At 48.7% G+C, this 27,983-nt stretch overlaps 1 protein-coding gene across 2 annotated transcripts in view; it reads left to right on the forward strand.

Annotated features, from left to right (window-relative positions):
- SCARA5 (scavenger receptor class A member 5) overlaps positions 1-27,724 on the forward strand; it is a 95,433-nt gene extending 67,709 nt beyond the window's left edge. For both annotated transcript variants that reach the window (XM_035110732.2, XM_060273202.1), the window contains exons 6-9: positions 938-1,036; positions 10,627-10,683; positions 22,187-22,384; positions 27,006-27,724. In XM_035110732.2, coding sequence (XP_034966623.1) covers positions 938-1,036; positions 10,627-10,683; positions 22,187-22,384; positions 27,006-27,142 — 491 coding nt within the window. In that variant the 3' untranslated portion in view covers positions 27,143-27,724. The remainder of the gene's footprint in view (positions 1-937; positions 1,037-10,626; positions 10,684-22,186; positions 22,385-27,005) is intronic.
- The last annotated feature ends 259 nt before the right edge of the window (positions 27,725-27,983 follow it).

Genomic DNA, 27,983 nt, shown 5'->3' on the forward strand with positions numbered 1-27,983 from the left:
ATGTTTTATTTTGAAATCTTTAAGAGATTATTTTAGCTTTCTGTTAATTACAGTATGTTGCTTTGACTGTATACTCTATATTTGACTTCGTTCAGATTGTTTTGTTGATGTTTTAATGTGCTGTAAACCGCTTTGAGATTTTTCTTGGAAATATAAAGTGGTGTAGAAATGAAATTAATACTAATATTATTACTAATAATAATACTGCAGAGAGGCTAAAACGATCCCAGCAATCAGGATACTACATTTATGAGCCAATCTGCTAAATTTGCAAAACTGATTCTCATGGAATCATGAACGTGTAGAGTTGGAAGGGACCCCGAGGGCCATCTAGTCCAGCCCCCTGCAATGCAGGAATCTGCTTCTAATGTGCAATTATTGTGCCCATGTCTGCTCAGAGGTCAGTCCTGGGACTACAGCCGCAATTTGCAAATGCAACGAGAAGACGCTCATGACTGACATATGTAACTTGCAGATTTCAGTTTGGATTTTAAAAATAGGGTGAAATAGACCCTCTGCGGGTTTCGCCTGGTTGGGACCCCCCTTTTCTTCTGCGCTTGGCAAAAGGCAGCGCCAGAGTTTGTTTTTTCCCCTCATTTGTTTTTCAAACTTAGAGCAAAAATCTTTCTCACAGACTCATGGCTGTTTGTGTAGTCATCCCTTAAGACTTAAGTCATAAATTCATGCAGCGATGGGATCCTCCACATTTTCTCAGCCTGGGGCTGGGGAGAGTTGAAGCTCAGCAATATCAGGAAGGTCACAGGCTCTCCATAAGTTTTATAAGCTTGGCAGAATTTGGGGTGTGGAGAAAGGACAGTCTCCAGGTGCATGAAAGCTGGGGTGTTGGTGCCTATTGTTCACCGTTGAAACCACAGCATGCAATTTCACGAGGAACGCACCAGATCGTGACTTTTCCTTCTTCTCTCCCTGAATCTAGGATTCCCTGGCGAAAGAGGACCTATGGGGCAGCGTGGGCAAAAGGGCGACCGAGGAGACCTTGGCCCACGAGGAATGCCTGGGCCACGTGGAGTTGCAGGTACGATGCGCTATTTTAAAGTGTCCGAATGTCTTCCTTACCCGCATTCAGAGGAATCAGCACAGCAGCGCTTGCCAACCTTAGAATCTCAGAAGTGTAGAGCTGGAAGGGACCCCAAGCGTCATCTAGTCCAACCCCCTCCAAGTCAGGAATCACAGCTCAGGAATCCATGGCAGATGGCCATCCAACCTCTGCTTACAAACCTCCAGTGATGGACATCTACAATCTCCCGAGGGAGTCTGTTCCACTGTCGAACAGCTCTTAACGTTAGAAAGCTCTTCCTGATATTTAGTCGGAATCTCCTTTCATGCAACTTGAAGCCATGGGTTCGAGTCCTACCCTTCAGAGCAGGAGAAAAACAAGCTCAGGCACAAAGCAAGGGAGGGGCGTAGGGGGCAGGCTGACCCTAGCTCCAGTCTGGTGGGGGCAGCGCCCCCGGGCCCTGGCCCGCCCCTTGCCTCCTCCACCCGAGCAGGGAGAAGCAGAGCACGTTACGGAGCGGGTTGCCGGGCGGCGACGGCGGCAAACTGCTCCGTAGCACTCTCTGCTTCGGAGCGCACCAGCCGAGCAGAGCAGCGCCAACTCGGACGGACTGCGCATGTGCGGACATGCACAGTTCATCCTGCATCATAACGCATGCACGCTTGCTCCCTCTTCCATGTGATAGCCCTTAAGGGTCATCTAGTCCAACCCCCTGCAATGCAGGAATCTCAGCTAACCTACCTCTGTTTAAAAACCCCCAAGGAAGGAGAGTCCACAACCTCCCAGGGGAGTCCATTCCACTGTCAAACAGCTCTGGTGGTCAGAAAGTTTTTTCCATATATTTAGTCGGAATCTCCTTTCTTGTCACTTGAAGCCATGGGTTCAGGTCCTACCCTCCAGAGCAGGAGAAAACAAGCTTGCTCCCTCTTCGATGTGACAGCCCTTGAGATATTGGAAGATGGCTCTCCTATCTCCTCTCAGTCTCCTCTTTTTCCAGACTAAACATACGCAGCTCCTTCAACCGTTCCTCATAAGGCTTACTTTCCAGACCCTTGATCATCTTGGTTGCCCTCCTCTGCACACCTTCCAGCTTGTCCACATCCTCCTCAATTTGTGGTACCCAGAACCTTTTCAGGCTCATTGACACATTTGGATTTTTGAGTGAGGGGCACGCGCCCCCAGTCCCTCCAGTCACTTTCATCCCCCTTCCCAGAAAAATCAGAGAGAGAGAGAGAGAGAGAGAGAGAGAGAGATGCCACGTTTCCCATGGTGTCTGAGTAGAATCATAGAATTGTAGAGTTGCAAGGGAACCCCCAGGGTCATCTAGTCCAACCCTGTGCCATGCAGGAGTCTCAAATTAAGAGTGCTGGATAAAAGTCAGCTTCCGTGGAATTAATTTGACCCTTAAACAACACAGACGGTACAAAGAGGAGGAAGTGAGAAGGAGGGCTGTTCTTCCCACTTTTCCAAGTGAGAAACAGGTAACCACCCTCACCAGGTCACGATCAAGGTGGCATTAAAGGACAAGACCCCAAGGATCCCAAGTTGACAACGAAAAAGCATGTTGACAAGTTGGGTTATGTTCAGAGGAAGGCCTATGGAGGCATCATGATTTATCTACTCAAATTTTCACCCTCTGTCTCCAGTGGGAATGAGTTCCACAGTTTAAATCTCCTCTGTATGAAGGAGTCCTTCCTTTAATCTGTCCCAAACCTTCCAAAATTCAGCTTCATTGGATGGTCACGAGTTCTTTGAAAATGCCGCTTCGCTTAAATTATTGCTCTGAATTATCAGCGCTGACGAATTTTCTCATCCAAAGAAGGGTTATTATCACGGCCCTTTACATACCAAATGTTTACATACTTTTTTGCATATGCGCCGCAGATATTGTGGGACCCTTCATTTCCTGCCCCCCCCGCCTAAAAAGCACACCCCCTGTGCCCCCCACCAGCCCAAATTCCTGGCTCCTGCTTCCTGTTGGCTTTGAGCCCGGCATGTTTGAGATGGCTTCATGCTGCGCCTATTGCCATTTGAGTCTCATTAACTCCCCTTGCCCCCCAAACCCCTCTCCTCCTTCAACCTCCCGCATTGCGGCGTTTTGATCCTCGGGCAGCTTGTCAGAATAGTTTAGCGGGATGGGAAACAGCCTTGGTCTGGGGCCTGTCTGTGAGATCTTCCCATAGATACAGGAATAAAAACTATTAGGAAGAGGAGAAGAAACACTTCTTCTTGGGTTGGTGAATTTTAGAGGGGTCCCCCCCTCTCCCTTTGTGCCTTTTCAGAAGCCTTCTCCAATTGTTCCTGTTGTTTATATCACACTTTTCTTCCAAGGAAAGCCAAGGCGACTTAACATGGTTCTTTTTCCCCTCCCCATTCTATCTTCACAACAACCCTGTGAGGTAGGATTCTGCTGTGTTGGGAAAGGCTCAGGAAAGGGCCATCCAAATGATCAAGAAAATGAAGAAAGGTTGAGACTTTTTAGTTTAGAGAAAAGGCAAGGAAGAGATGCCGCGATAAGAAGTTTATAAAAATTATTCTTCTTAGCGTGGAGGAAGCGGACAGAGAAAAATTATTATCCTGCTCTCAAAACACTAGAACTTGTGAACATCCCACAGAGGCTGAATATTGTTAACCAATGGAACTCAGCCCCACAGGATAGCCACCAACTGGGACGGCTTGAAAAGAGGATTTGACAAATTTGCAGGTGTTTGTCATAGAACTGTAGAGTTGGAAGGGACCTCAAGGGTCATCTAGTCCAATCCCCCCCAAGGCAGGAATCACAGCTCAAGAATCTACGGCTAGAATCCAACCTCTGCTTAAAAACCTCCAAAGAAGGAGAGTCCACCTCTTCTTGTGGGAGACTGTTCCACTGGTGAAGAAGCTCTTACTGTCAGAAAGTTCTTCCTGATGTTGAGTCAGAATCTCCTTTCTTGCAACTTGAAGCCATTGGTTCAAGTCCTACCCTCCAGAGCGTAGAAAACAAGCTTGCTCCATCTTCCATGTCTGAGATATTTGAAGATGGCTCTCCTTTCTCCTCTCAGTCTCCTTTTTTCCAGGCTAAACATCTCCAGCTCCTTCAACCGTTCCTCATAAGGCTTGGTTTGAGGCAATTGATCATCTTGGTCTCCCTCCTCTGCACACCTTCCAACTTGTCAACATCCTTCTTAAATTGTGGTGCCCAGAAAGCATCTGGAGAGCACCAGGTTGGGGAAGGTTGATCTAGGCTAGGAGGCCAGCGTCTCTGCCAAGGCTCCCCACTCCATTGCCCGTCGAGCAGCTCCCTCCTCTAGCCTGGGAAACTCTCTGTGGCCAAGGCGGCTGGATTCCCTTGTTAGGAAGAAAGTTTATCTTGGCTTCATGGCGCTACCCGTCTCCATTTGCCTTGGCACAGGGGGACGGCGGTCGGCGGGGCTCTTTCGCTTCCAGAAAGTTTTATCTCCCTCTCCATCCCCAGAAGACAGATTAGATGGGGAATGGACAGAATGGGTCTCTTTCTAACTTGCTTGGATGCGCAAGCCAAGGGTGATTTACACAAAAAAAGTGTGCATCTTTTCTAGTGATGGCTGTTTTCGATCACCGCTAACGGCTAAAAAATGCTTATCTGGTTCACACTCGCAGGATGTGAGCTAACACACTAATGCTCTCATTCTGAAAGCCGGGAAACCGAAAATGAGACAACAACAAATCCCCTCACCATAAAAACAGACCAACTTATTTACCCGGAGGAGCTTATGCCTGATGGTTAAGTAAGGAAGCTATGGGCACACCAGCATTTTCCACCCAGGAGACACCTGTGCTGGGGGTTGGACTAGATGATACAGGTGGCCAACTAGGGAGATGTGAAGAGTTCTCTATCTTAGAGGGATTTAATATTTGCATTCCGCTTTCCCAACAATAAATGTTGAGCTCAAAACAGCACACACTAACCACACGAGCAGCCTGGATCCTAGAATGCCCCCTTTTTTTGGTCTGGTGCTCAGCTCGCTCTGTGAGAGCTTGGGACCCAAAAGCAAATGTCCCCCTTTTGATCTGCGGGATGTTGGAGGGTATGTGATCCAACAAAATAGCATAGAAGGCAAGTAGGAAGAAGAAGTTTATCAGTTAGAGCGTGGGGCTGATAATGCCAGGGTTGCAGGTTCGGTCCCTGTATACGACAGCTGCATTGCAGGGGGTTGGAAGGTTCCCTTCCAATTCTATGAAAACAATTAATAGAATTCAATTCATAGTAACTTATACTGTTGCCAAGGTACCTCTTAATGCAAAACTCCAAAACAACAAAAATGGATTTGCCACTGGCTGTTGAATGCATTCCTTTTCAACACTGCGATGGGTGCAAATGTCATTCAGCACACACAAATTATAGAGGGCTTCTGAGTGCAAGTAGGGGTGCTGTGCTTAGCCCCCTAGAAACCCCCACGTTTGTGCATCCAACTTTTCCTTCAGCACCTGCAAAACTGATTTTCTCTCTGCCACCACCCCCCCCCAAAAAAATCCATGCCCCTCTCCCTTTTTGGCTTGGCCTTGCAAGAGATTTTGCCGATAAGAAGTCCCGCACCGTAGAAATGGATGTTGTTCTTAAAAGATGTGTTTTGAATTGGCGCATGAGCACTTGCGCACCATCCCACCCGCCAGTGTAATGAATGTGTCCAGCTGCTCCATATATTTAATGGCTCTGGCGGGACCCTATCAGGAAATATTGTGCTGGGAATTCTGGCTTCGGGTCTGGGAGCAGAGCCAGGCCAGATGGTCTTCCTTTTTCCCTCAGGCAGAAAGGCGTACGTACCGGGGTAGGAGGTGCCACCCTCCCCTCTTAAAAACAACGCCCCTCCTGAAATCTTTTCTGCACCCCCTTCCTCTTCCTGCCATCCCCAAACAGGTACCTGGAGACCATCTTCCATCACCATCTCCATCACGACTCCATCGCCTTAGCAACCAGTGGTCCAAGCATGGTGACACTTGGCTTAAAGCCACGATTAAATTATAGTGAGGGGGAGATGGGGAGGCTGTATCCGTGGGGAGAACTCCTTAGCTCCTTTTAAAAAATAAAAAAGCAGTGTTTTGGGGCGTTTGTTTTGCGCTGGAGTGCGCTCCTTGGCACTAAACTGCCAGTCAATCTCATAAGAACATCGGAAGAGCCTGCTGGATCAGGCCAAGGGCCCACCTCGTCCTGCGTCCTGTTCTCACAGCAGCCAACCAGATGCCCCCCAAGTGAAACTGGTGGGCAGGATCTGAGCACGAGAGCAGCTCTGCCCCCCTGGAGTTTCCAGTAACTGGGATTCAGAATTATTGTTGCCTCCAACTGTGGAGGCAGAACAGAGCCATCCTGGCTAGAAGACATCATCCAACCTTCTTTTAAAGCCATCCAAGTTGGTGGCCATCGCTGCTTCCTGTGGGAGGGAGTTCCGTAGTTTAACTCTGTGCTGTGTGCCGAAAGATTTTCCTTTATCTGTCCTGAATTGCCCAACGTTCAACTTTGCTGGACATTGACGATTTTTAGCGTTAGGAGACACAGAGAGAAAAGTTTTCTTTCTCCACATTCTTCATGTCAGGAATAATTTTATGAACTTCTGCCATGTCCCCTCTTATTTGTCTTTTCCCTAAAGTAAAATGCCCTAAACACCGTGGCCTTTCTCCGTAGGGGTGTCGCTCCATCGCCTCGATCATTTTTCTGAACCTTTTCCAATTCTTTAAAATCAGATCCCACCTGGAGTCCTGTGTCCAGTTCTGGACACACCATAGTTCAAGAAGGATGTTGACAAGCTGGAAGCTGCAGAGAGGAGGGCGACCAAGAGGATCTGGAAACCAAGCCTTATGAGGAATGGTTGAAGGAGCTGGGGATGTTTAGCCTGGGAAAGAGGAGACTGAGAGGAGATAGGAGAGCCATCTTCAAATATCTCAGGGGCTGTCACATGGAAGATTGAATAAAATTAGGAGATGTCCAGTAGGACTTCGGAATTCTACTTTTCCTCTTATAATTTTGAGACTGCTGGAAAGATTTCTGCTTGAAAGAGACCCAAGGGCTGGATGAATCCATGTGGTCAGATCCAGTAAGATACCTTTAAGGCTTTTTGCTTGGGGTCAGGCCATTCCTGACCCACCGATTCCAGCATATATGTGCAATGACTCCGTCTAAAGTGGCTCGTGAATCCCTGCCAGCCACACAAACGCTCAGGCTCAGAAAACATATGCTTTTAATTGGCCGAATGGTTAAAAGGGAACAGCTTGGCTGGGAGCGAAAGAAAATTTGATCTGGCCTTGTTTAATGGGACTTGGTGGTCACCTATCAAATCGCTGGATGGCAGGAGGCCACGGAGGAGGGGGCGGGGGCAGGCAGGGGAGGAGCCACGGGCCAAACCATCACAACACCGCTTGGGCCAGCAAAATGCCGGAGAGGGAACCCTTTGACCGGCCGCCAGGAAGCTGGAAGACTGGTGCCAATTTCCATGCCTTGCCTGCGCTCGATGCAGAGTCACTTGGCTATGCCACCCAGAACGGGAAAACGTTTGCCAGCAGGTTAGAGAAAGGGGGTGGGCGTCCTATTTATAGGAAGGAAAGAATCCAGAGAGCGGAGGAACAGCTGGAGGCAACAGCTGGAAAAGGTGGAGGCTGGTCCATGAGGGCGAAGGTGGCACTGGCTGGCCCACCGGCCTCGCTCTGCCTGCCATCTCACAACCAGTCCAGGAAGTGGCACCACCTATCAGCTTCCTCTGCCTCCCGGAGTCTCAGTGTTGCCCTTCTAGGACTCAGCAGGGAGGAGGGCAGGGACAAAACCGGTTGGCCGAAATGAGCCTCAGGGGTCCCCTCCAACTCTGCATAGGAAAAATGAGAGACTGAGAGGACTGCAATTGACAGGTGCAGCCATCCCTGGTAGACTCTGATCGCCTCGTCATAGAATTGTAGAGTTGGAAGGGACCCCCAAGGGTCATCTAGTCCAACCCCCGGCAATGCAGGAATCTCAGCTAACCTACCTCTGTTTAAAAAACCCCAAGGAAGGAGAGTCCACAACCTCCCAGGGGAGTCCATTCCACTGTCAAACAGCTCAGGTGGTCAGAAAGTTTTTCCATATACAGTGGTGCCTCGCTTAATGAATGCCCTGCTTAACGAATATTCTGCTTAATGAAAGGATTTTTCGAGCGGAGGTTGCCTCGCTAGACGAATGCGTTTTATGAAAAATTCGTCTAGCGAATCGCGGTTTCCCATAGGAATGCATTGAAATTCAATTAATGCGTTCCTATGGGCAAAAAAATTTCAAAACAATTTCAATGCATTCCTATGGGATTCGCTAGACGAATTTTTCGCTATAAGAAAAGACCCGTGGAACGAATTAATTTCGTCTAGCGAGGCACCACTGTATTTAGTCGGAATCTCCTTTCTTGTCACTTGAAGCCATGGGTTCAGATCCTACCCTCCAGAGCAGGAGAAAACAAGCTTGCTCCCTCTTCCATGTGACAGCCCTTGAGATATTGGAAGACGGCCATCCTATCTCCTCTCAGTCTCCACTTTTTCCAGGCTAAACTTACCCAGCTCCTTCAACCGTTCCTCATCAGGCTTAGTTTCCAGACCCTTGATCCTCTTGGTCTGCCTCCTCCGCACACATGCCAGCTTGTCAACAACCTTCTTAAATTTTGGTGCCCAGAACTTGACACAATATTTCAAGTGTGGTCTGACTAAAGCAGTACAGAGGGGGACTATGACTTCCCTTGATCTGGACACTAGACCGCTGTCCCACAAACATTTGAAATCCAACACCCAGAAAAAAACCTATTGTTCATCAACAAGAATCATGGGATCATGGATGTGTAGGGTTGGAAGGGACCCCAAGGGTCATCTAGTCCAACCCTCTGCAATACAGGAATCCTGTGTTAATAATACTAATAATAATTTTATTATTTATACCCCGCCCATCTGGCTGGGTTTCCCAGCCACTCTGGGTGACTTACAGCATATCTAAAATCATATCTAAAAACATGAAACATTTTTTAAAAACTCCTGATACAGGGCTGCCTTCAGATGTTGCCCTACTCTGCACACCTTCCAGCTTGTCAACATCCTTCTTAAAATGTGGTGCCCACAGTTTTCCAGCTGTGGTCTGACCAAGGCAGAAGAGAGAGGGACTATGGCTTCCCTTGATCTGGACACTCGACTTCTCTTGATGCAGCCTAGAATAGCATTCACTTTTTTTGCTGATGCACCACCCTGTTGACTCATGTTCAGCTTGTGGTCTGCCATCGCCCCTGAATTTGTTGAATCTCTTCTTAAATCGCAGTCAGCAGCCATCGCTAGGGTTCGACCCTTTGCCGTTGGGTGCCATTTTCTACCCCGGGAGCATCAAAACATTTCTGGGCATCTCTGTCCAGGATGCAATGCACAGAACTCCAATCACTGTATACCCGTTTTTTTTTAGCACAGACCGTCTTCCTGAGTCGGAGAAATGAAAATGTCAATTTGGCGCCCACCAGGAAGGAATAAAAAGCTGGCAAAGTCCTCAAGCTCCACCCACTCCTTGCACCTCCTGGAGCATTTTGGCTTCAGTTCTTGGGAAAGACAGTGTGGTGTAGTGGTTAGAGTTTTGGATTAGGACCTCAGAGAGACCAGGGTTTGAATCCTCACTTGACCATAAAGCCCACTGGGTGTGACTTTGGGCTGGTCGCTGCCTCTCAGCCTAAACCAGGCATCCCCAAACCGCGGCCCTCCAGATGTTTTGGCCTACAACTCCCATGATCCTTAGCTAACAGGACCAGTGGTCAGGGATGATGGGAATTGTAGTCTGAAACATCTGGAGGGCCAAAGTTTGGGGATGCTTGGCCTAAACTATCTCACAGGGTAGTTGTGATGATGACTGGGGAGAGGAGGAATCATGCATTGCCCCTTAAGCTCCCTGAAGGAAAAGGAGGATATAAATATCCTATATAATAATGTGCAAGGGTCTCTGCGTCCAGTCCCTGTGTCCCTGTGTCCGCGCTACTTTGCATGTGCCCCACGGAACAGGGATTGGAAGCAGAGACTGGATGCACGCACGCACACACACACACTCTCCCCACCCCTCTGCCTACCGTTTACCTGCAGCCGCCAACCGCTGCTCCCAGCCGGACAAGTGCCTCACTGCGCGAGGAGGAGGCTGCTTCCTTTTCCTCCCCCCCCCATGCTCCCCCCCCCCGCGACCAGCAGCAAGCGGGCGTCGCACACACACACTCTCTCTCCCCCCCACCCCTCTGCTTACCGTTTCCCTCGCGGTCCTCAGAAGAATCGCAGCCTTCTCCTGGGCGCCCGCTACCCAGCTGGGCTCAGCAGAGCGCCCCAACGAATGGCGGCCAAGAGAGGGGCCAGCTGCCCCCCCCACGTGCCGCCGCAGAAAGAGGCCGAATTGCGGCCTTCTCCTGGGCGCCCGCTGCCCAGCTGGGCTCGGCAGAGCGCCCCGACGAAGCGGCGGCCGTGGGAGGGGCCAATCGCCCCCCCCCCCACGCGTCGCCGCTGCTGAAACAGGCCAAATGTTCTAGTGTCCGTTTATTTAACGGGCTGAATGACACTAGTAAAATAATAATGCAACTTGAGTGTTCCCAGACACCTCTGTGAGAGCATGCAGTCTGATGCCTTTTTTCTGCTTTCAGGTGACCAAGGCCCAAAGGGGGAGAAGGGGGACAGAGGAGACCGAGGCGGAGAACCAGGTAAAAATGGGGTTTTGTTTCTCCTCTGTGGGTTGCCACCTTTTGTTCCTGCCTGTGCTCCGATGCCTTCAACTGCTAGGTGAGAAAAAGGCATTGAAAGCGTCGTCGATGGGCAAAGCTGCACCTGTTGAATTTCTGCAGGTGTTGCTGCTGTTAAGGGCCCGGGGGCCTCTCCTGAAGTGTATTTATTAGTTTTTAAATACCGGTAAATAGAGTTGGGCTTTATTTTTGACGCTGATAAATGCAGGAGATGTTTGGTTCTAGGGAAATGTGGTACGTGCGGGTCTTAAGGACGATAGAGGGTGGAGATTTGTGTCTTTGTCGTGCAGATATACCACGCACAGGTATGCCCAAATAGATTTCGAAACAAAAGAGTTGGCAAAGAGCATGGGCTCTGCAAGAAACATCACCGTGTGATGCGGAACATGGTCACAATGAACCATAATGGCGGGAGGAAACAACGGACTCTCCCTGCTTCTGAACATAAAGACTACAAACGGTGTGTTGCAGTGCAATGTCGATCCATGTACATGCACCACGTTGACCCAGCGAATATCATCAGTATTTGCTGTTGCTCTTTTCGGTCATCGAATTGCAGAGTTGGATGGTATCCCAAGGGTCATCTAGTCCAACCCTCTGCAAAGCAGGAATCTCAACTAAAGCGTCCATGACACGGTCCTCTAAAATGATACGTAATTGATTACCTTCCCCACCCCCTTTGCACTGTGTTTGCTTTGCTTTAGTATGAACGGTGCAGAATTTCAGAATTAGGTAATGAGAGGCAGTGTTGTGTAGTGGCTAGGACCTGGGAGACCCGGGTTCAAATCCTCCCACTCGGCCGTGCAGCTCACCGGGTGCTATGGGGCCAGTTGCTGCACCTCTCAGCCGAACCTACCTCACAGGGTTGTTGTAGGGATTGAACGAGAAAGGGGAGAAGTTGAACCATGCCTGTCACCTTGAACTCCTTAGGGGGGAAAGAGGGGATATAAATGCAATGCAATAAAATAAAATAAAAGTTACTGTAGGTATTTAATTTTGTAAAATTCTGCCATTTTGGAAGCTGAACTGGGCATTGCCTTTGCGCTAGAACAGGCATAGGAAAACTCGGCCCTCCAGATGTTTTGGGACTTCAACTCCCATCATCCCTGACCACTGGTCCTGTTTAGCTAGGGATGATGGGAGTTGTAGTCCCAAAACATCTGGCGGGCCGAGTTTGGGGATGCCTGGCCTAGTCCTTAATTGTAGACATCTAGGTTGGTGGCCACCTCGGCCTCCTGTGGCAGGGAGTTCCAGAGATTAACTATGTGCTGCTTGAAGAAATACTTTATTTTATCTGTTCTGATTCCTCCAACATCCACGTATCCTAGCGTTATGAAAGAGGGAGGAAAAATTCTCCCTTCCCACTTTCCCATGCTGGGCATAAGCTTAGAATTTCTGTTTTTTTGGAAGCCGCCCAGAGTGGCTGGGGGAACCCGGCCAGATGGGCGGGGTATAAATAATAAATTATTATTATTATTATTATTATTATTATTATTATTATTATTATTATTATTATTATAAACTTCAATCATTTCGCCTCTTCTTCTCCTTTTCTCTGAACTAAAAAGTCCCAAATGCTGCAAACTTTGCTCATAGCTGAGTCGCTCCAACTTCTGGATCATTTTGCTTGCCTTTTCCAACTCGACAGCAGCCTGTGAAATGGGTGCAAAATGCTCCCATGCTATATATATATCTCTAAGGGATTTTGGAGCCTAACAGTTTCGAAGATGTCCATTCCGCAAATGGAATGAGAAACGGGCGTCTCTCTTTCCTTCTTCCTTCCTTAACCAGGGAGATTCGGAGAGCTCTGGACTAAGGCATAAATCTCCCATTTCTCTAACAGACACATGGTCCCAATTATCCCGGCCGATGATATCTTTGTGCAGCTGCATGAGCTCGCGGGCTTGTTTTCCTAAGCAATCATGTTTATTTCTTTTCCTTATATTTTTCCCTTTTGCTAAAGGCTCGGAGAGGTAATAGGCTCAATAAAAACAAATGTACACGGGAGAGGAACAAAGGCCAAGGGAAACTCTGGGGTCTCATGCAAATGGGGGCCTGGGGGTGGGAATGAGCATGTAAACCCCAGGGCTACAGATTGCTTTCTGGGGGGAGGGGTGCAATCCAGGCATTGGTGGAAAAAATAAAAGCCCAGCCCAAGCCCCAAGGAGGTTCGTATATACTTTCTAAGAGTGAGGGACCCGGCTGAAACAAGGGGGGCTCTTACTGCAAACAATTAACAACGCTAGCAGGATTGATAATTGTTGTTGTTGTTGTTGTTGTTGTTGTTTAGTCGTTTAGTCGTGTCCGACTCTTCGTGACCCGATGGACCAGAGCACGCCAGGCACTCCTGTCTTGCACTGCCTCCCACAGTTTGGTCAAACTCATGTTGATAGCTTCGAGAACACCATCCAACCATCTCATCCTCTGTCGCCCCCTTCTCCTAGTGCGCTCCATCTTTCCCAACATCAAGGTCTTTTCCAAGGATTCTTCTCTTCTCTTCTCTTCTCATGAGGTGGCCAAAGTATTGGAGCCTCAGCTTCACGATCTGTCCTTCCAGGGAGCACTCAGGGCTGATTTCCTTAAGAATGGAGAGGTTTGATCTTCTTGCAGTCCATGGGACTCTCAAGAGTCTCCTCCAGCACCATAATTCAAAAGCATCAATTCTTCGGCGATCAGCCTTCTTTATGGTCCAGCTCTCACTTCCATACATCACTACTGGGAAAACCATAGCTTTAACTATACGGACCTTTGTCGGCAAGGTGATGTCTCTGCTTTTTAAGATGCTGTCTAGGTTTGTCATTGCTTTCCTCCCAAGAAGCAGGCGTCTTTTAATTTCGTGACTGCTGTCACCATCTGCAGTGATCAAGGAGCCCAAGAAAGTAAAATCTCTCACTGCCTCCATTTCTTCCCCTTCTATTTGCCAGGAGGTGATGGGACCAGTGGCCATGATCTTGGGTTTTTTTGATGTTGAGCTTCAGACCATATTTTGCGCTCTCCTCTTTCACCCTCATTAAAAGGTTCTTTAATTCCTCCTCACTTTCTGCCATCAATGTTGTGTCATCTGCATATCCGAGGTTGTTGATATTTCTTCCAGCAATCTTAATTCCGGCTTGGGAGCTATAATTAATACCTTTTTATATTTATTTAAAATTTATGGCAATTGGAATGAATGGTATGTAACTTGGAAGAGGTACAAATGCTATGACACAGAAAGGAATTATGGAAACCATGAGGTGGGAAGGAGGGAAGTCGATCGGCTCATAGGAGCAAAAATCAATGTGAATAACAAGGATGTATTTTAATATTATGAAATGGAAATTTAATAAAAATAATAAAAGAGCGAGAGAGAAGGGGGCCTCTTGCGGCTGGCATACTGTAAGAAATACTGCGGCAAATATGGGATTCTTGCATGCAGAGGAACAAAAACAACAGTCATTAAAAGAATCATAGAAAAGTAGAGTTGGGAGGGACCCCATGGGTCATCTAGTCTGCCCCCCTGCAATGTAGGAATCTCAGCTATAGCCTCCGTGGCAGAGGGCCATGCATGTCAACAAGCTCTAGTGTTATTAGAGAGGGAGAAACAATTTCTGTCCACTTTCTCCATGCTGTGCATAATTTTATAATCGTGCAGCAGTACACCCACCCATTTGACTGGACTGCCCCACTTACTCTGCGTAGCTTCCAACAAGATATAAAAACACAGTGTGACTTCAAACATTAAAAACTTCTCTCTCAGTGTAGCAGTCAGTCAGAGTAACATCCATGTGCCATTCAGACATCTGTTAACAGTTACAACCCCCACCACCCCAAATATATGTTTCTATATACAGGTATGTTGGAAGCCGCCTGGAGTGGCTGGGGCAACCGAGTCAGATGGGAGGGATATTATTATTATTATTATTATTATTATTATTATTATTATTATTATTACCACCACTTCACTTGGCCGCAGAAAGACTGACTTTCCAAAGGCTAAGAAATTGGACCCAAAGGCTAAGAAATTGGACCCAGGTGGCGCTGTGGTTAAACCACTGAGCCTAGGGCTTGCTGATCAGAAGGTTGGCGGTTTGAATCCCCACAACGGAGTGAGCTCCCGTTGCTTGGTCCCAGCTCCTGCCAACCTAGCAGTTTGAAAGCACGTCAAAATGCAAGTAGATAAATAGGAACCGCTATAGCGGGAAGGTAAACGGTGTTTCCATGTGCTGCTCTGGTTCGCCAGAAGTGGCTTTGTCATGCTGGCCACATGACCTGGAACCTATACGCCGGCTCCCTCGGCCAATAATGCGAGATGAGCGCGCAACCCCAGAGTCGGTCACAACTGGACCTAATGGTCAGGGGTCCCTTTACCTTTACCTTTAAGAATTTGGTACCGTAGGATGCTTATCAGCCGATGAAGGAAACCTTGCTGTGCCCATTGGTCCATCCTTCCTTTATTAGGCGCAACAGATTGTGGGAATGTTGAGGATAGTAGGAGAGGATATATTGATTAAATTTTTATCGCTTATGCTAGTGAGCTAGTAGCAGAGCACATTCCCTTGTACATTGCAGGAAACTATAATAATAATAATAATAATAATAATAATAATAATAATAATAATAATAATTTATTATTTATACCCCGCCCATCTGGCCGGGTTCCCCCAGCCACTCTGGGCGGCTTCCAACAAAACAGAAATTCTAAAACACAGAAATCCATCAAACATTAAAATACAGAGATCCATCAAACATTAAAAGCTTCCCTAAACAGGGCTGCCTTGAGATGCCTTCTAAAGGTCTGGTAGTTGTTGTTCTCTTTGACCTCTAGTGGGAGGGCATTCCACAGGGTGGGTGCCACTACCGAGAAGGCCCTCTGCCTGGTTCCCTGTAACTTGGCTTCTCGTAGTGAGGGAACCGCCAGAAAGCCCCCGGAGCTGGACCTCAGTGTCCGGGCAGAACGATGGGGGTGGAGACGCTCCTTCAGGTATACCGGACCGAGGCCGTTTAGGGCTTTAAAGGTCAACACCAACACTTTGAATTGTGCTCGGAAACGTACTGGGAGCCAATGTAGGTCTTTCAGGACCGGTGTTATGTGGTCTCGGCGGCCGCTCCCAGTCACCAGTCTAGCTGCCGCATTCTGGATTAGTTGTAGTTTCCGGGTCACCTTCAAAGGTAGCCCCACGTAGAGCGCATTGCAGTAGTCCAAGCGGGAGATAACTAGAGCATGCACCACTCTGGAGAGACAGTCAGTGGGCAGGTAGGGACTCAGCCTGCGTACCAGATGGAGCTGATAAACAGCTGCCTTGGACACCGAGTTGACCTGTGCCTCCATGGACAGCTGTGAGTCTAAAATGACTCCCAGGCTGCGCACCTGGTCTTTCAGGGGCACAGTTACCCCATTCAGGACCAGGGAGTCCTCCACACCCACCCGCCTCCTGTCCCCCCAAAACAGTACTTCTGTCTTGTCAGGATTCAATCTCAATCTGTTAGCCGCCATCCATCCTCCAACCGCCTCCAAGCACTCACACAGGACCTTCACCGCCTTCACTGGTTCTGATTTAAAAGAGAGGTAGAGCTGGGTATCATCAGCATACTGATGGACACCCAGCCCAAACCTCCTGATGATCTCTCCCAGCGGCTGCATATAGATGTTAAAAAGCATGGGGGAGAGGACAGAACCCTGAGGCACCCCACAAGTGAGAGCCCAGGGGTCTGAACACTCATCCCCCACCACCACTTTCTGAACACGGCCCAGGAGGAAGGCGCGGAACCACTGCATGACAGTGCCCCCAGCTCCCAAGCCCTCTAGACGGTCCAGAAGGATGTTATGGTCGATGGTGTCAAAAGCCGCTGAGAGATCCAGCAGAACAAGGAAACAGCTCTTACCTTTGTCCCTAGCCCGCCGGAGATCATCGACCAGTGCGACCAAGGCAGTTTCAGTCCCATGATGAGGCCTGAATCCTGACTGGAAGGGATCCAAATGGTCCGCTTCTTCCAGGCGTGCCTGGAGTTGTTCAGCAACCACTCGCTCAATCACCTTGCCCAAGAATGGAAGATTTGAGACTGGGCGATAGTTGGCCATATTGGCTGGATCTAAAGATGGTTTTTTTAGAAGCGGTTTAATAACCGCCTCTTTCAGCGGGTCTGGGAAGGCTCCCTCATGGAGAGAAGCATTTACCAACCCGCGAAGCCCATCGCCCAGCCCTTCCCGGCTAGCTTTTATAAGCCAGGATGGGCAAGGATCAAGGAGACAGGTGGTTGGTTTCACTCGTCCAAGCAGCCTGTCCACATCCTCGGAGGTAACAGATTGAAATTGATCCCACAAAACTTGACTAGACAGGACTCTAGCACTCCCCCGCCACGGCCCTGCTCCCACGGTGGAGTCTACCTCTTCCCGAATCTGAGTGACTTTATCTGCAAAAAACTTTGCAAAATCATTGCAGGAGATCATGTGGCCCATACTGGGCCCGGATGGAGCAGGTGGTTCCGCTAAATTGCGAACCACCTGGAAGAGTCTCCTGCTGCTGTTTTCTGCAGATGCGATGGAGACGGTGAAGAAGGTCCTCTTCGCCGTCGCCATTGCCACTTGGTAGGCTCGAAGTTGAGCTCTAGCCCGTGTCCGGTCTGATTCAAAATGAGTTTTCCGCCACCGGCGCTCTAGCCGTCTCAATGACTGTTTCATCACCCTCAGCGCCGGGGAAAACCACGGGGCTGTCCGGGCTCCATGCAATCTGAGAGGGCGCTTCGGAGCCAGACAGTCAATAGCGCTGGTTAACTCCGCATTCCAGCGGGCCACCAGGGAATCAGCTGAAAGGCCATCGACATGGGATAAAACATCCCCTACCACTCTCTGGAAGCCAATTGGATCCATTAAGTAGCGGGGGCGGACCATCCGAATCGGTCCCACCTCCCTGCAGAGGGGAAGGGTTGCGGAGAAGTCCAGTTGCACCAGAAAGTGATCTGACCATGGCACTTCTTTTGTTTCGCTTTTACTTAATGTCAGATCACCACCATCCATAGAGGTAAACACCAAGTCCAAGGCATGTCCGCGGCTATGAGTTGGGCCAGACTTATTCAGGGAGAGCCCCATGGTGGCCATGCTTTCCACAAAGTCCCGAGCGGCTCCTTGTAAGGTCGTGTCGGCATGGATGTTAAAATCCCCTAAGACAACCAAGCTAGGTGTCTCCAGGAGCACATCCGACACGACCTGAAGCAGCTCGGGCAGGGAATCCTTGGTGCAGCGGGGAGGTCGGTACACCAAAAGGAATCCTGTACTGCCCCTATTGCCCAACTTCCAGAACATGCACTCAGAAAACTCAGTCTTACCAATAGGACGCCTGGTGCAAACTAATGACTTCCTAAAAATCACTGCAACCCCCCCTCCCCTCCCAGATGGCCTGGGTTGCTGTGCATAAGAGAAACCTGGTGGGCAAGCAGCGCCAAGAACGGGCCCATCGGCTTCATCCAACCAGGTCTCTGTCACACATGCCAGGTCAAATCCTCCATCCACAATCAGGTCGTGAATGGCAGTGGTCTTATTCATCATCGACCTGGCATTGCACAGCAGCACCTTCAGGTCATGTGGGTATCCCTTGCTGATTCCAATATCCGTCCGGTCAGGACCAGACCCGGAGGCAGGGATAGTCCTCAGACAACGACTAAGTCTGCCTCCTCGGTAATGACATGGTCTGGTCTTAGCGTAACTCCTCCTCCTACCCGTGACCACTGAGATCGGTTGTCCCAGTGCATCCCCCCCTGTGGAATCTGCCCCAGCCATTTTGCTTGCTGGGACCCCCTCCCGGGCAGCCCTGACCCCTCCCCTTAAAAACAAAATAAAACCTCTGTAAAAAACAGCAAGAACGGAACAAAAGGAAAACACAAAAAAACACAATAAAACAATAAAACCAAAAACAATAAAAATTACAATACACCAAAATTTAACAGATTCCCACACCCAACTAAAAATCCCTCCCACCTACCACCCCAAAGAAAATACCCTCCCACCTACCACCCCAAGAAAATAAAAACATAAAATTCTTTAAAAGGCATTTTAAAAAGAACTCTGTGCTGTTTTAAGTTCCCCTGGGCAGCACCAGCAGCAGAGCAGCGGCGGCAGTCCTTATGAGGCCCTCCAGGCCCCGCCCTAGACCAGGTGGAAGGAGGCAGGGACAGGGCCTGTGGGCACTCATTAACTAGTTAATGGATTCCTGAGAATCATTTGAGTTAAACAATCCGGTCTCTGGCTTGTCCAGGGTAAATTTCCCCTTTAGTTCCCTCTTAAAAACAATAATGACACAGCCGCCCTCTTTAAAAGTAATGATAAAGTTTACTTACATTCAGTTCTCAGTATTGTCCTGAAGGCAGGCTTTAGCTTGAGGTTACAGGTACATTTGTAGAGAAGAGAAGTCTGAGCCAGGCCTCAGACTTTCTACCTTGTGGCTTCCATCCTTTGAAAGGATGAGCCATGTGCTACTGGCTAAGAGCCAGCAGAAGATGGCAAAAGAGCAAAAGATGAAAATGAGCCAAAAGAGGAAGATGGCTGCGTGACTAGCCCCTTTATAGGGTCTGCCAGGGTCACGCCCATCTACCTGGTCACATGCAGGGGGAGGGTGCTCCAGACCAGGTGTGACAGGAAGTCCTCCTGGCTGGACCACATTCCCCTGCGTGTCCACTCTAGGAAATGTTGTATTTGACTGCTACAGTGAAGGATACATCCCACACAGATGCGAGGTAACCTGTGGTCCTCCACTTCTTGCTGGACTACAACTCCCATCATCCATGCCCATTGGCCATGCTGGCTCTTGGAGCCGATATAGGATCTGGCATCTGCAGAGTTACAGGTTCCTCCATCCCTAATAATAATAATAATAATAATAATAATAATAATAATTTATTTATACCCCGCCCATCTGGCCGGATCTCCCCAGCCACTCTGGGCGGCTTCCAACAAAAGAATAAAACACAATAATCTATTAAACATTAAAAGCCTCCCTGAACAGGGCTGCCTTCAGATGTCTGGTAGTTGTTTTCCTCTTTGACATCTGTTGGGAGGGTGTTCCACAGGGTAGGCGCCACCACCGAGAAGGCCCTCTGCCTAGTTCCCTGAAACTTGGCTTCTTGCAACGAGGGAACCGCCAGAAGGCCCTCGGTGCTGGACCTCAGTGTCCGGGCAGAATGATGGAGGTGGAGACACTCCTTCAGGTATACTGGACCGAGGCCATTTAGGTACAGCATGAAAATTCCCCTACCCTTCCTGGAGACACTGCAGGACAAAAAAATACACACACACACACACACACATACACACACACACAATCTAAATGATCTCCCGCCCAGGCCTGATCTCCCGCCCAGTCTCCTGGCTCCAGTTAGCATCCATTTATGGGACCTAGCTATTGCGTTCAGAACAGGTGCTGCTCTTAAACCAAACCCAGTGATGAAGCCGTTGTTCCGGCAGGTGAAATATCCCACCAGGGAGGGATATGTGTCCACACCCAACAGCTGAGGAGTGTGATAACTAGCTTGGAACGCAGCCCAGCCTTCCTCGGAGCAAGCAAGCAATCAGCAGGGCCCAGGGTGCCCCTTGCTCAAGGAGACAGCCACAAATGGCTTCAAGATGCTTCCGGGGGCCTTTAGGAGGCAGGCGATGATGGCTTAATGGGTGAGGTCAGGGGCCGTGGAGGATTAGAGGGACCTGCCTCGTGCTTTTGTGCACAATGACACAATCGGCAAAGAGTCAAGGCCAAAGGGGGTGGGGAGAGCATCGAGGATGCAGCCTCGTCGCTTTGCTCGCTGCAATCCAAGTTGTTGGCCCCACTTAACCTGGAGAAGGGATGTCTTTTGTTCCCGGTTTTGTGCTGAAAACAATTTGGTCTGCTGCCCGGCAGTGGGAGAATCTGCCTCGCTGGGAGGTGAATGAATCCGATTTTCCCGTTTGCTACGCAGAGCTTATCCTCGCATCGAGAAACACACACAAGAGTTTATCCGCAATGAAAAGATAAGCTGCACAAATAACAGAAAGTCCCTCTTCACAGAGCGCAGGGTTAAACTATGGAACTCCCTCCCACCAGAGGCAGTGATGGCCAGCAACCTAGGTGACTTTGAAAGCTTAGACAGATTTATGGAGGAAAAGGCTTTCGTTAGCTAATAGCCAGGATGGCTCTGCTCTGTCTCCGCAGTTTGAGGCAGCAATGTTTCTGAATCCCAGCTGCTGGAAATCTCAGGAGGAGACAGGACTCTGTGTTCAGATCCTGCTTGTGGATTTCCCAGAAGTGGCAACTGGAGTTCCATAGTTTAACTTTGCACTGTGTGGAGAAGTCCTCTCTTTTATCCACCCTGAGCCTTCCAACATTGAACTTCATTGGCTGTCCAATGAAAACATAATTTTATAAACTTCCGTCATGTGGCCTCTTACTCACCTTTTCTCTAAACGAAAAATAGTGTTGTAAGCTAATTTTGCATTGTGCAAAGAGGTAGTACTTGGAATGGTGGTATTCTGACACTGGATGTATTTCTGTCCTGCTCAAGGTGGTGTCTGGCATTCAGTTCTCCTGTTTAGGAACTGGAAAGAGATGTGTGCAGGTCTCCCCTGTGATCTGTGGGAAGAGGAAGGAACATCCCTTAGGAGAGAGTGTAGGAATGGATTTTGACAGTAGAAGAGGATATATTGTGAGATGAGCAGGGAACCATCCTTTGCTGTTTAAACTTGGAAGCTAATACAAGGTTGATTTAACCTTCCAGAGACAATACTTTCTGCTTTAAGGCAGGCTAGGTTTTCTTGGTATTACCTCTTTTCTCCCCTTTAAAAATAACAACCACACATACATCGTTTTGTGAAGAAGTAAAAGTAGTATTTACTTACATAGTATGGGTCTTGAAGCAGCAATTACAGTAGCAAAATGAAGGCTGGTTTCTCACTATTATCTAAGTTACAGAAGCACAAAAACTAAGCTCTAAATGGTGTCTGAGTTTCAGAGCTCAGACATGCACATGTAGTCAGCTTGGAGGCATGATGAAAAAAGAGAAAGATGTCCAGGCAGGGAGGAAGTATGTACTGGCATAGCTTTCTGCCAAGGCAAACGGACACAAAAGCTCTGTGAGCCTCAGCCCCTTCATGTGCCCATCTGGATCACCAGGATCAAGCAGGAATTCTTCCAGGTAGACAAATGGAGAATATAAGAAATATTCTAAACGTGATAGAATACCTGGAGGTAAAGAATGGGGGGGGGGAACGGCAATGATGTTTATAGATGCTGAAAAAGCTTTTGACAATGTGTCCTGGGATTTCATGAGAAAATTGTTGGAAGAAATTAATTGTGGAGATAAATTTTTAAAAGGAATACAAGCAATATATTCAGAACAGAATGCGAAATTAATTGTAAATCAAGCGATAACGAAGGAATGTAAAATACGAAAGCATGAATTCTTGATTTGACCATTTTAATGCCACCTGTCTCATCTTCTTTTCCTCCCCTGCCTTACCCTGCAGCCCCTGCTTCCGAGGAGGGGATTATCCGCCTGGTGAACGGCTCAGGCCCCCACGAAGGGCGGGTGGAGGTTTATCACGACCGATCGTGGGGAACCGTTTGTGACGACGGCTGGGACAAGAAAGATGGAGATGTGGTGTGCCGGATGCTGGGCTTCCGAGGCGCAGAAGAGATTTACAGGGTGGCTGTCTTTGGGCAAGGTAAAGGCAGCAGCACTACTAGCCGTTGGCTCTGCATACAGAGGGTCCCAGTTTCATCCCCCAGTTTTATTTCTAGGTAGGAGCAGGAGAAAACCATAGCTGAAACCCTGGAGAACCCTTGCCAACTACTGTGAGCTAAATGGAACCATGGTCTGAGCTACTCTGACGCAGCTTTCCATGTTCCTCTCTCCATATGAACCTACCTGGACCCTGAGATCATCATCTGAGACAGTTCTTCCACTAGAGGTCCAGAGCATGGCAGCATAAGAACAAGACTTTTCTGCGGTGCCCCCCCCCTTTTGAGGGATGCTTTTCCCCGGGTGGCTCACCCTGGAGCCTTCATTAGACACCAGGTGAAAACATTCCTCTTCAACCAGGCCTTTGGCTGATGAACATCAGTCTAGAGATGGCTGGATTTGAACCCGGGACTTTCTGCATGCAGAGCAAATGCTCTGCCACAGAGCCATCGTCCTTTCACATTTCAGTCTCTCCGTGCTGTGCAACACAAGGATAGCGATACTGATAGTGTTGACCTCCCATAACTTTGCAAATTTCCCAGCCTGGGAGAAATGCAGGGAACAAGAGCCAGAGTCCAGGAACTGTGGAAGGAGATCCTTGGCACTTCCCAGCCTTTGATTTCAGTCTCCCATAGAATGCCCACCTTTACGTAATGGCTTTCTTTCTGGTCAAGGGCCTGGGGGAAGGTGTTTGTGTGGTCAGGGGCCACCCAGGCGCTCCTGCCTGCCTGGGAAAGAGAGGCAGAGAGAGGTGCAATTGACCAGAACCATTTCCAAACAAGCCCCGCTGAGCGGCAGCAGAACCCCAAAGTTATGGGTCAGGAGATCCCCTGGCGCTATCCAAGCCACGGCTGCGTTTGTACCATTCCAGCATTTCATCACCTCTCTTGATCAGGGCGGGGAGAGAGGATGGCCGGTCTGCAAATATTTTGAAATTTGCATGACTAGTTTGTGCAAATATGTCTGGCCCGCCCCGATTCTTTCCCCTGCTTCAGTCTTTTTTTGCACGCACAAAGCAGCCCCCTCCGGGATTTCTGTTTCTGCCGTTTTGCCTCGCGAACTTCCGCCATGGGGTGTTCGTGTAAATGTAGCAAAGAAATAAAATCATAAGTAGAAGGGGTCTCGAGCAGCTGCTGAAGGGAAAAGCTTCTCTCTACACAATCCCCTGAATAGCTGCTGCCAGCCAGAGTCAGGTCTGGAGGGACAAATAGAGACAACTTCCTATATTCCTTCTCTGATGTGTCCTCTGTCTCCCTACACTTCAATCCTGCATAAACAGGATGTTTGCCCAAAGGGTTACTGAAACACAGGCAACAGTCCAGGCATTGTGCCTAAAGCCAAAAATTGTGTATAGGTTTCAATGGCGGGTGGGATTGCCAAAGTCTTTATTTCCTGGAAGCCTCTCCCCCTTTCTCCTAGTTATTATTATTATTATTATTATTATTATTATGCACGTAAAGCTGAATGAGCACAAATTAAATGCATAAGTTGCGAGCTTCCCCCATAAGCATAGCTGCCAAGTCTCCCGTATTCCCCGGGAAACCCCCGTTTTTCTAGCTGTTCTCAGCTGAAAAAACGGAATTTTTTGTTTTTCCCCGGTTTATTCTGGCGTGGCGGCAATTTTGGAACTGGACGGAGCATGCTCAGAAGCGACTTTTGATGCAGCTCTACCCAGTTCCAAAATGGCGGCAGCGCTACTTCCGGTCTGCTACTTCCGGTCCGGTCCCTTATTTCTCCCACCGGAACTTGGTAGGTATGCCCATAAGACTCATTGAAGTCTGTGTTTCCTAGGAGACAAATCAACCCTTTTAAAACTTCGTCAGCTTCAAGGCAGGTATAGAGCTGGTCTGTCAATTTCAGTTTTTCTCCACTCCTCATTTTCCCAGTCTTAAATTCAGTCCTCTACATATTTGCATCAGTTTGCAAATTATTATTTTTAAACCCCCAAGGAAATTTGTCAGCATCTTAGTGTGCAGTTCTCCCAATATACACATTTTGTATGCAATTTTACCTAAGATAATGCATTTCCGCATTCTGTTTTCACTAAAATGTGCACTTTGGGGGCACACTTTCCCTCCATACTTGCATTTTTGTACTTTGGGGGTGTTCAAGAACCACATCACAAAGAAATTCAAAGAAATGCAAATTTTGAAGGACAGCTGCCTTTTTTCATTTGCATATCAGTCCACAGAGTGTGAATTTAGATTCATCTACATTGAAATATGAGCCGAACCAAGTTCCATGTGGTTACCAGCCCCAGCCTTTGAGAGAGAGTGGGGTCCGTGCCGAACAAATATACAGGCCCGGCCCAGCTGTGGTTCCAAGCATTTCTCTTTGTTCCTGTGGCCTTTCCAAGGAAATGTCCCTTCTCCGATGAGTTAGAAACCTCCTTCTGATCTCCACTTGGTTCCTATTAGTCCTGGCAAAGCTAAGCTAGAGCTTTTCCTGGCTCAGTTTTTCTTTTTTTTAATCGCCATTATCCACTTTGTGGAGGGAATCTTTAGCAGAGTCCTGGGAGCGAGATCTTCTTTATTGCTGTTGATTCACAGGCTGGAAAGGATGAGGCCTGAGTCACCACTTCCAGCATGGGGATTTGAGAGGTTGTCATCGAATGGGGGTGGAGACACACTCTCTGCTTGAGAATGGACCAGTCCTACACTCAAAATCCTCCAAGGGTGCTCAGGGATGCCAGCAATGGGACTGTGAACGAGCTGTTGATTTTGGTCCTGCTTACTCAGCAGAATAAAGGCACCAGCCGTAACTGGCCAGAAGCTAAAGCCGTCTCTCTCGACAAGAGGGATTTTCTGGGGTCCCAGCTGGTGTATCAAAAGGCCTGTTTCCCTAGAATTAAAACCTCACAGGGACTATAACCTCTATTTCCCCCCTCTTTTTGCTGAGGCTTTTAAGAAAGCTTTAAAGTGCTATTCCAAGCCATGCTGCAATCTGTGGATTCTATATATTGTATATCAGTTTACACATGACTTGGGAAAACAGGCAAACTAATGCCAGTGTACTGGAAGAAGCAAAGATCAATGATTCTTCAAGATCATCTTCATTGGACTGGTCATGCTGTTCGGATACTTGATTATCGTCTTCCATAGCAACTACTCCATGGGTAGGCAAACTAAGGCCCAGGGGCCAGATCCGGCCCAATCGCCTTCTAAATCTGGGCCACGGACGCTCCAGGAATCAGCATGTTTTTACATGAGTAGAATGTGTGCTTCTATTTAAAATGCATCTCTGGGTTATTTGTGGAGCTTGGGAATTTTTTCCCAAAATATACTCCAGTCCCCCCACAAGGTCTGAGGGACAGTGGACCGGCCCCCTGCTGAAAAAGTCTGCTGACCCCCTTGGTTGGATAGCCACCTGTCATGGATGATTTGGTTGAGATTCCTGCAATGCAGAGGGTCCTTTCCAACTCTACTATTTCATGATTCTATGACTCTTCAAGTAAGTTACCTAGGAACATATGAAAAGTCTGCTGGGTCAGGCCAATGACCCATCAGACCTTGCGGGGGGGGGCGGACTATATTTTTTGGGGAAATAATGAACAAATTCCTATGCCCCACAAATAACACAAATAATCCAGAGATGCATCTATATATATAAAAATGTAAAAAACGTGAAACTGCGTTCTACACTTTTCTCCGTTGCCGCTTGACCGATTGTCCTGAAATTTTGACACAACGATCCAGGCCACTCCCCGAGCGTTGTTGGGGGCAAAAATCCCTCAAATCACACACCTGGGCAGGTGTAGACCTGGTTTTCCACCAAGTCAAACAGCGCCCTCAAGTGGCGTAGTACCCTCCTCCACCCCCTCCCTTCCTGTGAAATCTAAGCCACACCCACAAACCAAATGACATCATCAAATGACAGACTAGGCCGCTTTCCAGACAAGGCCAAGTGGAGGTGGGGGGGGGGCGAATAGAGGGCAGGGATAAGTAATGGGTCAGAACAGGGTGGGGGGAGACACAGGGATGAAACCTGCCCTCTCCACAATATCTCACCTCGCCTTTGCAGACTAGGCCACTTTCCAGACTAGGCCAAGTGGAGGTGGGGGGTGGGGGGCCAATAGAGGGCAGGGATACGTAATGGGTCAGAACAGGGGGGGGAACACAGGGATGAAACCTGCCCTCTACACAGTATCTCGCCTCGACTCAGGGGGACTCTGAGGCTCAGGGGTATCTGAAGGGGGGCTATTACCCTCCATTTCACAGACTAACGCACAGCAACGCATGCAGGGCCAGCTAGTTTTAAATAAAAGGGCACCGTCTACTCAGGTAAAAACACGCTGATTCCCGGTCCGTCCACGGGCCGGATCCAGCCCCCAGGTCTTAGTTTGCCTACCCATGATCCAACCTCTGCTAAAAAAAACCTCCAGTGAAGGAGAACCAAGCACCTTCTGATGGAGTCCCTTCCACTGCTGAATAGCTCTTACTCCCAGAAAGTTATTCCAGGTGTTTAGTCCGATTCTCCTTCCTTGACAGCTTTGGCTGGTCAAGGATGTTCTCATAGCGATGGTGACAAGAGGGAGGGAGGTGTCTTGGGTTTGTTGGGGGCCAGGAATCCCAGCCGATGACGGTGGTCTCCAATTCTCCTCCCAGGGAAAGGACGCATCTGGATGGACGACGTGGCCTGCAAGGGGACGGAGGAGAGCTTGCTCCAGTGTAGCTTTTCCGGCTGGGGGAAAACAAACTGTGGACACGCGGAAGACGCTGGCGTGAAATGCTTGACGCCGTGAGGAGGGAAGCTTGGCACCCAAAGAGCAAACAGAGGACCTCTGTCGGAGAGGAAATGATGTGACCTCAGAGAGGCTGGCCAATAATTGCAGGCGCCTTTTCTTCCTGCCAGCTCCTGACTCCCCCCTCAGAGGAATTGGGGCATCTCAGCCTTTCTGTCTCTCAGGGCTTGCTTGTAGAATCTACTGTAATGTTTCTGTCTACCCTGTGAGTGTACCGTCTTTGCTGCCCGCATTCTCCACCAATCTGTAACACCACAGGGAGGAGGTGTCAGGCTTCCCCCCCAATTGTATTGCTCCCTTTCCTTGTATGTATAGACCAAAGCTCTGGGGCGACCAGCCAGTTAAGCCTCCCATTTTTTGATGGAACTGCTGGCACTAAACTATATGGACTTTGAATCGCTGGTGAAGTCGATCCCGTTACCGCGAGCATGATGCAGCCGCTGAACCAGCTCCGCAGCTCCCTGAGAAGTCAAGACGTGCCCAGTGCGGGGAGTAGCCAAGCAGCTGTGGACATAATCTGTTTGCTTAGTGAGCTGCTGATGCGTTGCTTTCTTAATGATAGAATAAAGGATATTGGTGTGATTCCGTAATTGTCTATCTATATGTCATGATGCAGCAAAGGGGTTCTGGTGAGTGGGTCCGTGCCAGGTGGAGCAGATCCCGCGAAATGAATACCCGTGGTTCTTAGCATAAATGAAGGAGGAGAGTTAAAAGTAACTTTGGCACGACATTGGGAATTGGGTAAGACTATTGGTTCATAGTTCAATATTGTTACACGTGACCCCAATCTTTGAGCAATGAGAGAGCCCGGCTTCCCAGGCACCTACCCGGGTTCAGTTTC

This window comes from Zootoca vivipara, chromosome 3 (assembly GCF_963506605.1).
Source record: "Zootoca vivipara chromosome 3, rZooViv1.1, whole genome shotgun sequence".
Taxonomy (NCBI): Eukaryota; Metazoa; Chordata; class Lepidosauria; order Squamata; family Lacertidae; genus Zootoca; species Zootoca vivipara.